Source organism: Pipistrellus hanaki, assembly GCF_964339955.1.
Source record: "Pipistrellus hanaki genome assembly, chromosome: X".
Taxonomy (NCBI): Eukaryota; Metazoa; Chordata; class Mammalia; order Chiroptera; family Vespertilionidae; genus Pipistrellus; species Pipistrellus hanaki.
The window spans coordinates 26,856,197-26,870,491 of NC_140524.1; the positions used below are offsets into that span (position 1 = coordinate 26,856,197).

At 44.0% G+C, this 14,295-nt stretch overlaps 1 protein-coding gene across 1 annotated transcript in view; it reads right to left on the reverse strand.

The window, feature by feature from the left end:
- Positions 1-644: 644 nt before the first annotated feature.
- UTP14A (UTP14A small subunit processome component) overlaps positions 645-14,295 on the reverse strand; it is a 36,768-nt gene continuing 23,117 nt past the window's right edge. The window contains exons 7-15 of the mRNA XM_084870713.1: positions 12,861-12,980; positions 12,668-12,762; positions 10,947-11,070; positions 10,789-10,866; positions 9,351-9,738; positions 5,614-6,008; positions 4,277-4,470; positions 4,074-4,173; positions 645-1,054 (exon numbers count right to left, since the gene is read on the reverse strand). Coding sequence (XP_084726839.1) covers positions 791-1,054; positions 4,074-4,173; positions 4,277-4,470; positions 5,614-6,008; positions 9,351-9,738; positions 10,789-10,866; positions 10,947-11,070; positions 12,668-12,762; positions 12,861-12,980 — 1,758 coding nt within the window. The 3' untranslated portion in view covers positions 645-790. The remainder of the gene's footprint in view (positions 1,055-4,073; positions 4,174-4,276; positions 4,471-5,613; positions 6,009-9,350; positions 9,739-10,788; positions 10,867-10,946; positions 11,071-12,667; positions 12,763-12,860; positions 12,981-14,295) is intronic.

The window sequence follows — 14,295 nt, forward strand, 5'->3', positions numbered from 1 at the left end:
AGAAAAGTGCCGAAACTGGTTTGGCTCAGTGGTAGAGCGTCGGTCTGCGGACTGAAAGGTCCCAGGTTCGATTCTGGTCAAGGGCATGTGGGCATATCCCTGGTAGGGGGTGTGCAAGAGGCAGCTGGTCGATGTTTCTCTCTCATTGACGTTTCTAGCTCTCTATCCCTCTCCCTTCCTCTCTGTAAAAAATCAATAAAAAAATATATTAAAAAAAACAAACAAAAGAATGAGAAAAGTGCTAGCTTCTCTAAGACCTGTGCAAGCTGGGAGGCTCACTCGCCAAGAAAATGACAGTGGCTAGACTTAAAGCTGAACCCAGCTTCAGCACCATCCTACGACCAGCCCCAAATCCAATAGCTTGGATGGTACATATTGTTTATAGGTTCAGAGGTTAATATACAATAATTAGCCACTATTTACGAGTGTAAAAAAAATTGGTTATTTACAGATCATGCCCAATGTGATACATTTAAGATCATAGTTTAGGTTTACTTCACTCCAACTTAGCACTAACTATATAATCCTTGGTGAGAAAATGAAGTTCTGCTGACAAGTATACCCGGAGAAGTGCAATGGGGAATATCCAAAGGCGTTTTGTCTGACTTGAAAATTATTCAACTGGAAGATGACACAGAATATACTCGAGTGAAATAGATAAAAAGGCATTTATTCCTAAAATGTGTGCTAACAAATTATGAAACTGATTCTGTAGCTTGTAGTAAAACCCCGAACTGGGTAGGGTCCTGGTTCTGGGCACCAAGATGTCACTCCTCCAGCAACTCAATCTTTAGTCTTTCTTCAGCTGTTTTTTGTGCCGTATGGAGAGCTGTTTTGGATTCCTCTGTATGACAGAGAGGTCCGACCTTGAGGAAGACCGGTAACCCACATCCTCTGCTTTTATAGGCTTAATGATATGTCCTGGCTTGGTGACAACCTTGGGGGTAGTCAGCTTTTGGAAGGCTCTCTGGGTGTTCCATGTAGATCCGATAGGGGTCTGGATGGTCCTCTCAAATTGTTGATGGTGGGTAAATGGATATGGAAGCACCCGCACCTGGAAAAGAAGGCAGAGTGACTAGGCATGAGCAGGCCTGGGGTGCAGGTGTATAATGGCAGTCGGTCAGGTAGTGTTGGCACATGGGCCACAGTTCTACATGGAGGCAGTGGGTGAATTTATTCAGAGGTCAAAGCATCTCAATGCCTCCATCTAGCCTTAAGGAGTCCTAATCTGCTTGAGGACACTAGGGTAAGGTGACCATACATCCTGCTTTTGGAGGGACATATGGTCATTTTACACTAGGGAGTAGAGGGGCCTAATTTGGATTTAGGACCCCCCCTCTCCCCAAGCTTATCCAACAATCTAAGGGATTGAAAATCCACCCTAACACTGCCCCCCCCCCCAAAAAAAAAAACCACACAGCTGTAGGAACACTACAGTACCTCCATGGCTACTGTCCTCAAGTGGGTCTTCTACACAACCTTCCTGTTCTTGTGCCTTGCAACTTTAAGAAACACCTGGGCATTTGTGTATCCCTGTAGATTTTATGACCCTCTTAACCTCTCCATCCTTTCCTTTCCTGTCCCTGATAAACAGGACTGATGTTTTGTTTTTTGTCTGTTTTGTTAGTCATCACCTGAGGATATTTTTTCCATTAATTTTTAGAGAGTGGAAGGGAGGAAAGAAGGGAGGGAGGGAGGGAGGGAAAAAGAGAGAGAGAGAGGGAGAGAGAGAGAGGGAGGAAGGGGAGAGAAGCATCGATGTGAGACAGACACGATTGGTTGCCTCCCCCACAAGCCCCGAAACCCAGGTATATACCCTTGACTGGGAATTGAACCTGCAACCCTTTGGTGCTAGGCCTGACACTCTAACACTGAGCACATCGGCCAGGGCCAGGGCTGATGTTTTAAGGAACCCATAGGTTCACTCCTGAACCCTAAACTCTACTAGGCTACTACACTTAGTTAACTTCATCCTCCATTGGCATCACAAACTGTGCAAGCTAGAAAGCCCAAGGTAATGACAAACGTCATCTGCCTCAAACCCAGTTTGGCTTCGAGACAGGAAGTGATTTACCCAAGAAAAGAGGAGCCTCAAGGGAGAGCAGAACCCAGGCTTCTAGCCTTGCCCAGCACTCTCCTCCAGGCACCACAGCACTATCTTCAGACATTTAAATAATCTTTAAACACTTCCCCAATTGCCAAAGAGGAGGAAAAAGGTATAAGCAAAAAAAAAAAACAAAACAAAACGGGGGGGGGGAGGGGGGGGGGAGGGATAACAATCAGTAGTCTTTGGAGATATTCAGTGGAACACTTAAAAGCTGAGTTCTGCCAGATGGTCCTCATGGTAGTGAAGGACAGATTCTCTTTAGGTTAAGGTAAAGTTTAATTGGGGTTGATAGCTAGATCTGTACATGTCACCCAGGGCAAGAGGAAAAAACACACCTGGATAGAGTATTCCATTTTGAAAGATCTCCCCTTTAGTTTAACGCACATTTTATTCTATTGCATGCTGGGACTTGCAGTCTATGGCTTATTAAAAATATGAGAAAGCCCTAGCTGGTTTGACTCAGTGGATAGAGCATCAGCCTGTGGACCGAAGGGTCCCAGGTTCATTTCCGGTCAAGGGCACATGCCTGGGTTGCAGGCTGGATCCCCAGTGGGGGGTTTGCAGCAAGCAGCTGATTAATGATTCTCTAACATCATTGATGTTTCTATCTCTCCCTCTTCCTTCCTCTGAAACCAGTAAACAAACAAACAAACAAACAAACAAAAAAAAGGGAGATTCTGGAAAACTATTTGTCAATTTGTTGTGACTGCATTAAAAAAACAAATGGCTAAGATCTCTGGAAGGGAAGAGTGATCTTTATTGAGTTCCTCACTCTGCCCTTCACCTATAATCCTGGCCTGGTGACGCACCCCCTTTCGCTCGCTCTTATCCTATACATGCCTGTTCATTGCGTTTTCTGGTTATGTACCCTCAACTGGGAATACAGTGTTTACAATTCAATTTCTGCAGTGACTGGTTTACAAAATGAAATCAATAAAGTGTTATTGAAATGTTATTTCCTCACCTCTTTTTGTACCTATTAAACAGTCCCTCCCCCCCTTTTTTTCAGAAAGAAACATACAAGTCATTTTATACTGGCTAGGGGCAGATTTTAGGGTCACAGACTTTCAGAATTGAAGGAAACATAAAAGCCGTTAAGTCTAATTTCAGTCCTGAGTCCTCTCTACACACGTTCATAGCCCAGAGTGACACCTCCTCTCTGGACTAGCAGAAAGTTTTTCCTTGAATTGAACACTGCCTTTCCCTCTAACCTCTACTTTATAGGACTCCACTCCACATGACAGCCTTCAATATACTGCTCAAAGTTGCTTCTCTCTGGGGTAAAAACCCTTGCTCATATGATAATATGAAACAATTTAAAATTCTTGCACTATACTGAACAAGTACCTGTTCAGTATACTTGCACTATATTGAACAAGTACCTGTCTTCATTTTCCTTAAGATATAGCTCAAATTTTATAGTCTTGGACATTACCTTGACATAAATACCAGCCTGAAGAATAGTAATTCTTCCTTTGGTAAGACCCATTTGAACCAGTGTTAGCTGGGCTACTAGTTGAAAACACTAGATCTGAAAGTCTCACCATCGCTGCTGAGATTATCCCTGTAAATCTCAACCTTTCTTCCTGGTCAGTAATTAAAACAGCAGAGTCGATCTGGAATTATTCATCTCAGAGCCAGTCAGTAAAAACAAAAATAGATTTGATTCCGTGGTCAAGATCACACATCCCTCTAGACCCGTGGTCGGCAAACTGTGGCTCTCGAGCCACATGTGGCTCTTTGGCCCCTTGAGTGTGGTTCTTCCACGGCCTGGTCGAGTCTATTTTGAAGAAGTGGCGTTAGAAGAAGTTTAAGTTTAAAAAATTGGGCTCTCAAAAGGAATTTCAATTGTTGTCCTGTTGATATATGGCTCTGTTGACTAGACCACAGAGCACTAGAATAACCCTCCCAAGCTAGAGAGCTGGGCAGCAAAGAGGAGGCAGCTAAAGAGCTCTCCATCCCTCACCTGGTGAGCTGCTGCATGGATGTTTCGCTTCTCATTGATAATCACATTTGGCAAATTCTTGTCTTTTCTTGGAGGACCTTCAGGTGCTTTAATGAGAAACCTGGAAAGGAAACAGCAGGATGGTCAAAAGGGCAGGGAGGGCACTGACGGTGAGGTGGGCGAACCTGGTGCCCTTTTTGAAAGACTTTCTTCCCTGTTCTTACCGGCGTCTCTTCTTGGCACTGGGCTTCAGGCCCACACCGCCCCACTCGCCCCAGCCGGGCAGAGTCAGGTCCACGTCTTTTGGCTTACTCGCCTCTACAGCTTCTCTCTTCTCTTTCAAGAAATCTCTGATGACATCATCACCAGCAAAAGCTTCCTTTATCATTTGCTTTTGTTCTCTCTCCTGTTCATCTTCCTGGGAAGAAACAAGAGTGAGAACATAGAAGGGAGTTTGGGATAAAGTAGGAACCTCCTAACCACAAAATCTCCTTTCTGGCACTTTCTTGGATCACCTTTGACCCTCCATGATGGTCTGAGATCCTGGCTCTGTTTATTAACTCCTCTATTGTCATGGGGACTTCCAAAGACTTCAGGGAGGGAGATACCGTGGTTAAGAGGTTCTGTAGTTACTGCTTGCATTAGAGTCGTGGTTTGGGCAAGAGTGCTTGAATTTTGGGTGGTGACATTTTAGCGCCCTCTAGGGGGAAAGTGCTGAACAATGATGATCTTGCAATAGATTGGTAGCCAATCATGCTCCAATATTCTTCTCTCTAGGGTCAATATCCCCAGCTCACTATCATATGACACAATTTTAAACTTTCAGTAAGGAAGCTGCAGCGTGGAGGAATGAATGGACTGTGTTAGGAGGAGCTCCAAGTGGCCTAGCCAGTATGCAGGCATCCTTCAGCTTAGAGCCCTCAAAAGGTCAGGGCTCCTGACTTGAGCAATTTCTATTACTTACTCAGGGAGTCCTGGACCGTTTGAGATCCCACTGAGTAACACAAAACTTTGGCAAGAATTCCTTAAGTCACTTTCGAATGTCCTGCCTGGGACCTCATCAGAGCTTTGAGTGCCTCCCTCTTTCCTCTGAGGGCAGTTTTAGAGTAACTCCAGAAAGGGTTTGGTGGTTCAGGATTTAGGATGTTGGAGTCTCAGTGGCACTCACAGATTTGCATCTATCGAATTGTCACCGGAGCCAGCGTGACCCCATACTATTTTCTGGGCCTCTCAACTACCGTCATGTGATCCCAGCACAACAAACTTCACTGATTCTATTCCTTGTGCCAAGAAGGGCACTTTCTTCACCAGCTCTGATCCCCCATAATGGCCCGAGACACCCTGGACCAGGGGTCCTCAAACTTTTTAAAGTGGGGGCCAGATCACGGTCCCTCAGAGAGCTGGAGGGCCGGACTATATGAACTACTAATTCCTACTGTAACACCTCGGCTGCGCTCACTGCCCAAAAAACCTGGCGGGCAGGATCAGACTCCTCTGCGGGCCGCATGTGGCCCGTGGGCCATAGTTTGAAGACCCCTGCCTGGACCCTGGCTCTGCTCACCAACTCCTCTATCGTGGGGACAGCCAAAGACTTCACGGAAGGAGATTTTGTAGTTAGGATGTTCTGTAGGTCAATCATCTGTTCCTTCATTTTCTTCTTGGGAGCACTAGGCTGATTATTGCTCTCCAGCTGCTGCCCTTCTGACGCAGGCCTGGGAAACTCCTCATTTTGAAAGCATCCTTCTTTGCTCAGTTCCTCTAGCTCCTCCAGAGTCTGTGCTCTCTCCGGCCTCTGCAGCAACTGGGGTTCCTCTTCTTCCCCAGCAGGTCCCTCTCTCGGGACGGACAAAACAGTCCTCGCTGAACCCACGTCTTGCTTCCTGCACTGATGGTTGTCCTTGTTGAGTTTCTGAGACAGTGCCCTCAGTTCGGATAGCACCTCCTCGGTGCTAGAATCTGGAGGAAGAAATGAAAGCTGTCAGAAAAGAAGGCTGGATGTTGCCTAGTCAATGAGCACTTACTGAACAGTCTCAGTGAGCTTTTGTAGAGCACCCACTGGGGGTTGGGCACTGAGGCATCCCAATGAAGAGGAGAGGTCACTAATAATTACCTATCAAGTAGCAGGTAATGGAGTTGAGTAGTTAAAAGCAGCACGTTGGGAAGCAGATATCCTAGGCCCTATTCCCAACTTTGCCAATGACTCACTCTATAACAAGAACTGTGGCTTACTTGCCTCATACAGTAAATAAATCCTGGTTGGGGAAATGGCCCCAAATCCCAAATTTTAACTTTTTTTAAAAAAGTTAAGATTTTTTTAAGAGAGAAATAAATATGTGAGAGAAAAACATTGACCCGCTGCCTCCTGTATCTCCCCTCCCCTCCCCTCCTGGGATCAAGCCAGCAACCTGGGCATGTGCCCTAACCTGGAACTGAAGCAGCGACTTTTCAGTTCATGTGATGATGCTCAACCAACTGAGCCACACTGGCCAAGGCCCAAGTCCCAAATTTAAAAAGGCCTTTTTAGCCCTAACCGGTTTGGCTCAGTGGATAGAGCGTCGGCCTGTGTTTCCCTCTCATCTATGTTTCTAACTCTCTATCCCTCTCCCTTTCTCTCTGTAAAAAAAAAAATCAATAATATATATATATATATATTAATTTTTTATAGAGAGGAAGGGAGAGGGATAGAGAGTTAGAAACACCAATCAGATGCCTCCTGCACACCCCCCACTGGGAATGTGCCTGCAACCAAGGTACATGCCCTTGACTGGAATCGAACCCGGGACCTTTCAGTCCACAGGCCGATGCTCTATCCACTGAGCCAAACCGGTTTTGGCAATAAAATATATACTTAAAAAAAAGAGGCCTTTTTAATGAACAGGTAGCCTCTGAATGCAACTTCATTGTAATTTAATATTTGTAATTCCTAAAAAGTGTGATTTAGTATTTATAATTTACATTGTAATGTCCTATTTGTAAAAACCTTATCCAGCATTGTTTTATCTAAAAACAATATTTCATGACCTGTTGTGGCTGAGACAAGTAGCTTGCACTTCTCAGTCACCAGCAACACGAGTAAATACCACTGTTCTCTGAGAGCCCCCAGGAAACCATGGCAGTGACACACTTCTTAACTGTCCTCTGAACTGACTCAAGGTGCCTGCATTCCCAAGTTCAACCTGCTCTCTAGCTCTGGCTTGACGCCACTGGAAGAAGCTACTTGAGATCTGGACTTTGGATACATCTATGTTTATTCTTCAAGGACCAAGTTTTCTTGTTCATTTTGTTTGGGATCCACGACTTCCCACTATTTCCCCAAAGGGTTGGGAACATCCTATTTTTATCATCCAAGGAAATCCAAATCCACCTTCCATACCACAAGCAATTGCTCTACACATTGAGCTAGATGGCCAGTTTCTGAGGTGCTCAGGAGGATGTGGCTGCTTCCCTGTTGTTGTAGAGACACTGCCCCATGACCTTAGCCTACAGCACTGCTTCCTCTTCAGAAGTGACTGATTGTAACTATTAACCCCAGAACTCTCTAGCTGATAATCCCAAGTAAAGGCCCTATCATACACTTTAAGTGACAGTTCTTATCATTTTTGGCTATGGAAAAAGATTCCTGCCCAGCTAGCTTGGCTTAGTGGTTGAGCGTCAACCTATGAACCAGGAGGTCATGGTTCTATTCCCGGTCAAGGCACATGCCTGGGTTGCGGGCTGGATCCCCAGTGCAGGGTATCAGGAGGCAACCAGTCAATGATTCTCTCTTATCATTGATGTTTCTCTATCTCTCCCTTCCTATCTGAAATCAATAAAGCCGAAACCAGTTTGGCTCAGTGGCAGAGCGTCGGTCTGCGGACTGAAAGGTCCCAGGTTCGATTCCGGTCAGGGGCATATACATTGGTTGCGGGCACATTCCCGGTAGGGGGTGTGCAAGAGGCAGCTGGTCGATGTTTCTCTCTCATCGACGTTTCTAGGTTTCTCTCTCCCTTCCTCTTTTTGAAATCAATAAAAATATATTAAGCCGAAACCAGTTTGGCTCAGCAGTAGAGCGTCGGTCTGTGGACAGAAAGGTCCCAGGTTCGATTCCGGTCAAGGGCATATACTGTACATTGGTTGCGGGCACATCCCCGGTAGGGGGTGTGCAAAGAGGCAGCTGGTCGATGTTTCTCTCTCATCAACATTTCTAGCTCTCTCTCTCTCTTCCTCTCTATAAAAAAATCAATAAAATATATTTAAAAAAATATATATATATATATTAAAAAAAAACCCCAACAGATTCCTGCTGTCACCCAAATGCATTATTCCTATAGAAAATACAATCAGACCAGTGATTCTGTCCAGAGAGCCAGGTGATTCTTAATGTAGGTACTTTCTCAAGCAGGATTTAGTGACCCGCTTTGTCCCCAGAATGGGAGCTCTCTGAGTTGTCTAAGGGTGCTAACCTAACACTGTTAATGTAAAATCTCTTCAAGATAACTGGTAGAAAATATAATATGCAAATGAAGTCTGAGCACTGGGGTAAAAATTCCAATTTACCACATACCTTGTGAAGTCATTAATTCCTGTCTGGAGTCTTATCCCATATCATGTATCAGACAGCATTTAAGTGCTAAAAATGCCACTCCTACCTCACAAACAGAACTCTACGGCCATAATTTGAAGATGCTTCATAATGCCTCATACCTTAGCCAGTTTGGCTCGGTGGATAGTGTCTGCCCACGGACTGAAGGGTTGTGGGTTTGATTCCGGTCAAGGGCACGTACCTCAGTTGCAAGCTCGAACTCCAGCATGGGCAAGGAGGCAACCGATCGATGTGTCTCTCTCCTTCAACGTTTCTGTCTCTGTCTCTCTCATTCCCTTCTACTTCCTCTAAAAAATGATCAATGGAAAAAAAATCCTTGGGTGAGGATTAACAACAAAATCACCTGTGTCTGTGGGTATACGTGATTTTCAGATTTGCCACCCCCCCGTGCGCACTTCTCTCTGGCTCGTGGTTACCAGCAATGGTGACTCCTGCCTTGACTTCAAGGATGCTATAGTCCTGCCTTTCTGAAGACTGCAAGCCCTCAAGAACAGAAAGCATGTTGGAACATACATTATACAGCCATGCAGATGACCACTTGTTAAATGCCTCTGAAGAAAAATGGTAGTGATGACCTGTTTTCTCTTCAGGACCCACAGCACTTTCTCGAAAGTCCTTAGACCTCATCATTCTGCAGTGTGTGTGGGTGGGCACAGTCTTCCTTGCAGTTGGTCCATAGCATTTGTACTAAGCTCTCCCTCCGATCCATAACTCACCTTTTGTTTCTTGTCTGCCCACTGGCTTGGCATCCTGGTTGAGCCTCGACTTTTTCCTAAGCGATCGCCTTTCCTCAAATTCTTTCAACAAAATTTCTTCCTCTGCCACTGGTATTTCTTCTTCCTCACTTTCAGAAGCCTCGTTGGCCGTGGGCTCTGGAAGCTGTTCAGGGTCCTTCTGGATTTCAGCCTCTTTTGCGTCACTAGAGTGATTCCCGACCATCCAGGGGTTCAGTCCATCAGCAGTCATGTGTGCCTCATTCACCGCATCAGGGACAAGATCACCTTCTTCCTCACCTCCCTCCTCTTCCTCACTCTCGAAGGCCATCTGGACTTTCTGTGTCAGTTCTTTGTTCCTGGCCAACTGGTCCTGCATAGCCTGGCGAGCCTGGAAGAAGAAGTCACAGCATGTGTGCCTTGTCACTAGTGATCACACTAACACCTTTCCTGGGCTATTTCTTAAAGCTGCCTCCTCGCAATCTGACTTAAGTATTTCTTACTGGTGCCTACTGTTTAAACTGTACATATACCACTGTGTTACCAGCTCTGGAATAAAATGGAAGTCAAATTCTTTGTCCTCAAGGAACCAATATGTGAAATATTGCATACATAATTATATATATATATATATATATATATATATATATACACACACACACACACATACACACACACACACACACACACACACACACACACCCGTATTTTTCGGACCATAAGACGCACCAGACCATAAGACGGACCAGTTTTTAGAGAAGGGAAATGAAGAAAAAAAGATTCTGAAACAAATAGTGTCCTAAAATATTTTATGTGCATTAAAAGCCAACATCACAGTCATAAACACATGTAATCAACCCTGTAAAGTAAACAGCAGCATTTAGAACCATTTTAGAGCCGGGCAAGCACACAGAGACCACACAGAGCCGGGCAAGTAAAAATACGGTGTGTGTGTGTGTGTGTGTGTGTATATATATATATATATATATATATATATATATATATATATATATATATATATATAAAGTTCCTCTTGCCCTAACCGATTTGGCTCAGTGGATAAAGCATCAGCCTGTGGACTGAAGAGTCCCAGGTTCCATTCCGGTGATCTATGTTTCTCATCAATGTTTCTAACTCTCTATCCCTCCCCCTTCCTCTCTGCAAAAAATTAACAATATATATATATATATATATATATATATTTTTTTTTTTTAAAAAGTTCCTCTCCTCTTTAATGTTCTTTCCCCTTTCATGTCTCCTTTTCCACCTTGTTCCTGGTCATTTTCCTCTTTGCCTTAGAGATTTTTCTGATGCCCTTTTATTTTATTATTATTATTTTTTCTGATACCTTTTTAGATTCCTGGTTTTCCATCCCTTCTCATGGCTCTTACCCAACTCTGTTTCTTTCCTCCAATTCCCTCATCCTGATGGGGTCTCTTACCTCCAGGTCATATTTGGCCATAATTGCCTTTGACTTCGCCCATTTTCCACTGTTCTGGTGCTTAAGACTCATTCGCTCCTGGAAAGAAAGGAGAGAGTGAGATCCGTATTGCTTTCTGGGGAAAGGTGGTTCAGGGGTAGGGCAAGAGGCAGCCTCACCATCATTCTGGCCTTTTCGAGTTTTTCCAGTTCTTCCAGTGCAGCAGCAGGATCGGTCTTCCGCAGCGTCTCAAACTCTTTTAGGGCTTTCTTGGCCTTTCCTTTCTTCAGAACTCTGTGGTACCTACAGGGTAAGGAGAGGGGTACAAGGGAAGAGATCAGGGGAAACGCTGATGCCACACACAAAAGTGTCCCTATTACCAAGAGGTCTCCCTGTGCAGAGGCCAGGATGGACATCACAGAGCTAGGTGACTGGAGGGAGCCACTTTGGGACCTAGAGCGCTGGAAGACCTCTCAGTCCCAGCAGCCCACAGGGCAGACCTCTGCAGAGCAAACCTATAGTGCAGGGAAGAATAAGACATGTTCCAGAGAGGCAAAATGATAGGAAGGAAGCCCTGCTGGTCTCAACAGCTGTAGAATTCAGTTCATTCTACCGATATCAGTCTGTCACGCCCTAGAAAGGAGAGAAAGTAATTGTGCAGGCATCTTTTTTAGCAACAACCAAAACAGAGCCTCCGGACTGAAAGGTCCTGGGTTCGATTCCGGTCAAGGTCATGTGCCTTGGTTGCGGGCACATCCCCAGTAGGGGGTGTGCAAGAGGCAGCTGATCGATGATTCTCTCTCATTGATGTTTCTAGCTTTCTATCCCTCTCTCTTCCTCTCTGTAAAAACTCAATAAAATATATTAAAAACAAAACAAAACAAAACAAAACAAAACAACAAAAAAACAACCAAGACAGAAAGCAAAAGCCAGTGGAGAGGGCAGCATTGAAGCAGGCAACACTTATATGAGGTTGGTCTTAGGGAAAAGAAAGGTCGCTCCTATTTGTGACCTCTTCTATATGATCTCAACTGCCACGTCAAAGGTTCTTTCCACTTCACTTTCTTTCATGAAACTCAAGGCTAGTTAGCATGGGTCTTTGGATCCTTTTTTATATTATTTTAAATGGTAACTGTACCAATTTTTATTTTTTAAAATATATTTTTTTTGTGGATTTCAGAGAGGAAGGGAAAGGAAAGAAAGAAATATCAGTGATGAGAGAGAATCATTAATTGGCTGCCTCCTGCATGCCCCACACTGAGGATCAAGCCCTGACCAGGAACTGAACCATGACCTCCTGTTCATAGGTCAACACTCAACCACTGAAACACATTGGCTGGGCTCTCTCTCTCTCTAACTTTAAAAAAATATATATATTTTATTGATTTTTTACAGAGAGGAAGGGAGAGAGATAGAGAGCTAGAAACATCGATGAGAGAGAAACATCGACCAGTTGCCTCTTGCACACCCCCTACCTGGGATGTGCCTGCAACCAATGTACATGCCCTTGACCGGAATTGAACCTGGGACCTTTCAGTCTGCAGACCGACGCTCTACCACTGAGCCAAACTGGTTTCGGCTCTCTTTTTTTTAAACTTTTTTGTTGAATTTATTGGGATGACATTGGCTAATAAAATTATATGGGTTTCATGCCGAAACGGGTTTGGCTCAGTGGATAGAGCATTGGCCTGCAGATTGAAAGGTCCCAGGTTCGATTCCAGTCAAGGGCATATACCTTGGTTGTGGGCACATCCCCAGTGGGGGGTGTGCAAGAGGCAGGTGATCAATGGTTCTATCTCATCGATGTTTCTAACTCTCTATCCCTCTCTCTTCCTCTCTGTAAAAAAAAATCAATAAAATATATTAAAAAATTATATGGGTTTCAGGCACAGCTCCTTACTTTTTGCTTTTGATTTTCTTCTCTCTTCGAGCCCTGGCCTCATAGTAAGACTGCAGGGCCCGGGCCCTCTGAAGCTCTGCTCGGCGTATCTTCGCCTACAATGAAGGAGATTTACAGTGACTCCTGGGCTTGTGAGCAAATTGTTGGGAGAAACAGGCCCCGCCTGGGTGTATAAAAGGTCTATCACACTTACCTCTTCCAGGCTCATGGCTTTGAGAGAGGCCTTTTCCACAGGAGTCAGTAAAGGGTCTGTTACTGGCTGCTTGTTTTTAGAAAGGAGGTTAAAAATCTCCTGCTCCAGGGGTGTTCTTGCCTTAAAGATATAACAAAACATCCTGAGTCTTAAGCCATGCTCCCACTGTCTCCCTCTTTCCGGTCCTATGACCATCTACTTTGACGCTATAATTGGAATCACTAACTGGATAGGACTATAATTGGAATCACTAACTGGAAGGGGTTCCAGTTTTGCTGCCCAGATGTGCAGATAAAGCCTTATTTTATTCTGATTGAAGACAACTTCAGCAAGGAGATTCTGAGGCTAGTCTCTATATTACTGAGTATCACTCTGTGTTTGGATTATTAATATATTTAAAACAGAATGCCATTCTCTTAAGAATAGAAGCAGGATGCCCTTAAAGTAAATGCTGGCCGGAAAGAGGAAGAGCAATACCACATATCAGTTTTGGTAGTTGCAAAACAAAATTGCCCGTGTTGTTACACATATGGCATAGATAGGAATCTCAGATTTCATATAAGGCTCCTTTTAAAAATATTTCTAGAAGGAAGGGGAGATTAGGTCTCAGATGAGCACAAAAAGACACTGGCTTTAAAAATATGACCTTCAAATAACTGGCTTCCTGACAGTTTAAATTTAATTCTAGTCATCTTCTAACTTGGGCTCCAGTTCCTCAGTTTCCAGTAAACTTTGCATGCTAGGTGGTGTCTACATGCATGAAACGAATGGACTATGAACAAGTTATTTCACACTCTCAGCCAAACACCTCATTTACTGCTTAACTGATACTGTGAGGATGGCTAAAATAATCAGGCCATGACACAGTCCATTTAGGCAAGGTACAAAGATAGCCCTGGGCAATCGAGCCAGTTTCAACCCTCACACACACTTTATATGTGGTTTTCATATATATTATGGTCAGTCTCAAAGTTACAAATATCTAGACAAATGCATAAACACACATCATCATATATTACACACTGCTATTGATTTAACCATAAACCTATTCTATTGAATAGTAAAGGTACACATTCATCCATTTTTGGTATATGTAGTAGTGATCAATCACGGGCTACAAAGTGATTTATATTACAATGTTGTAATCTCCCTCCAATTCAATTTACAAACATTTATTGACTGTAGCTACATTGTAGGTACTTGTAAAGGGTGCTAGAATACACAATTGATTAAGCTCATTCCTGTCCTCATAGAGCTCACAGCCTTTCAGAGGAAAGAGACAAATCCATCACTAACAACATAATAGGTTTTAAATGTTAGTCTGAAGGAGTAATCACAGAGAAACAATTAATTCTGATCAGGGGTGAGTTAGGCTTGAGGAAGGAAGAGACTTTTTGAATTAGGCTTTGTTTGAGGTGTAAGTACAGTTCTATAA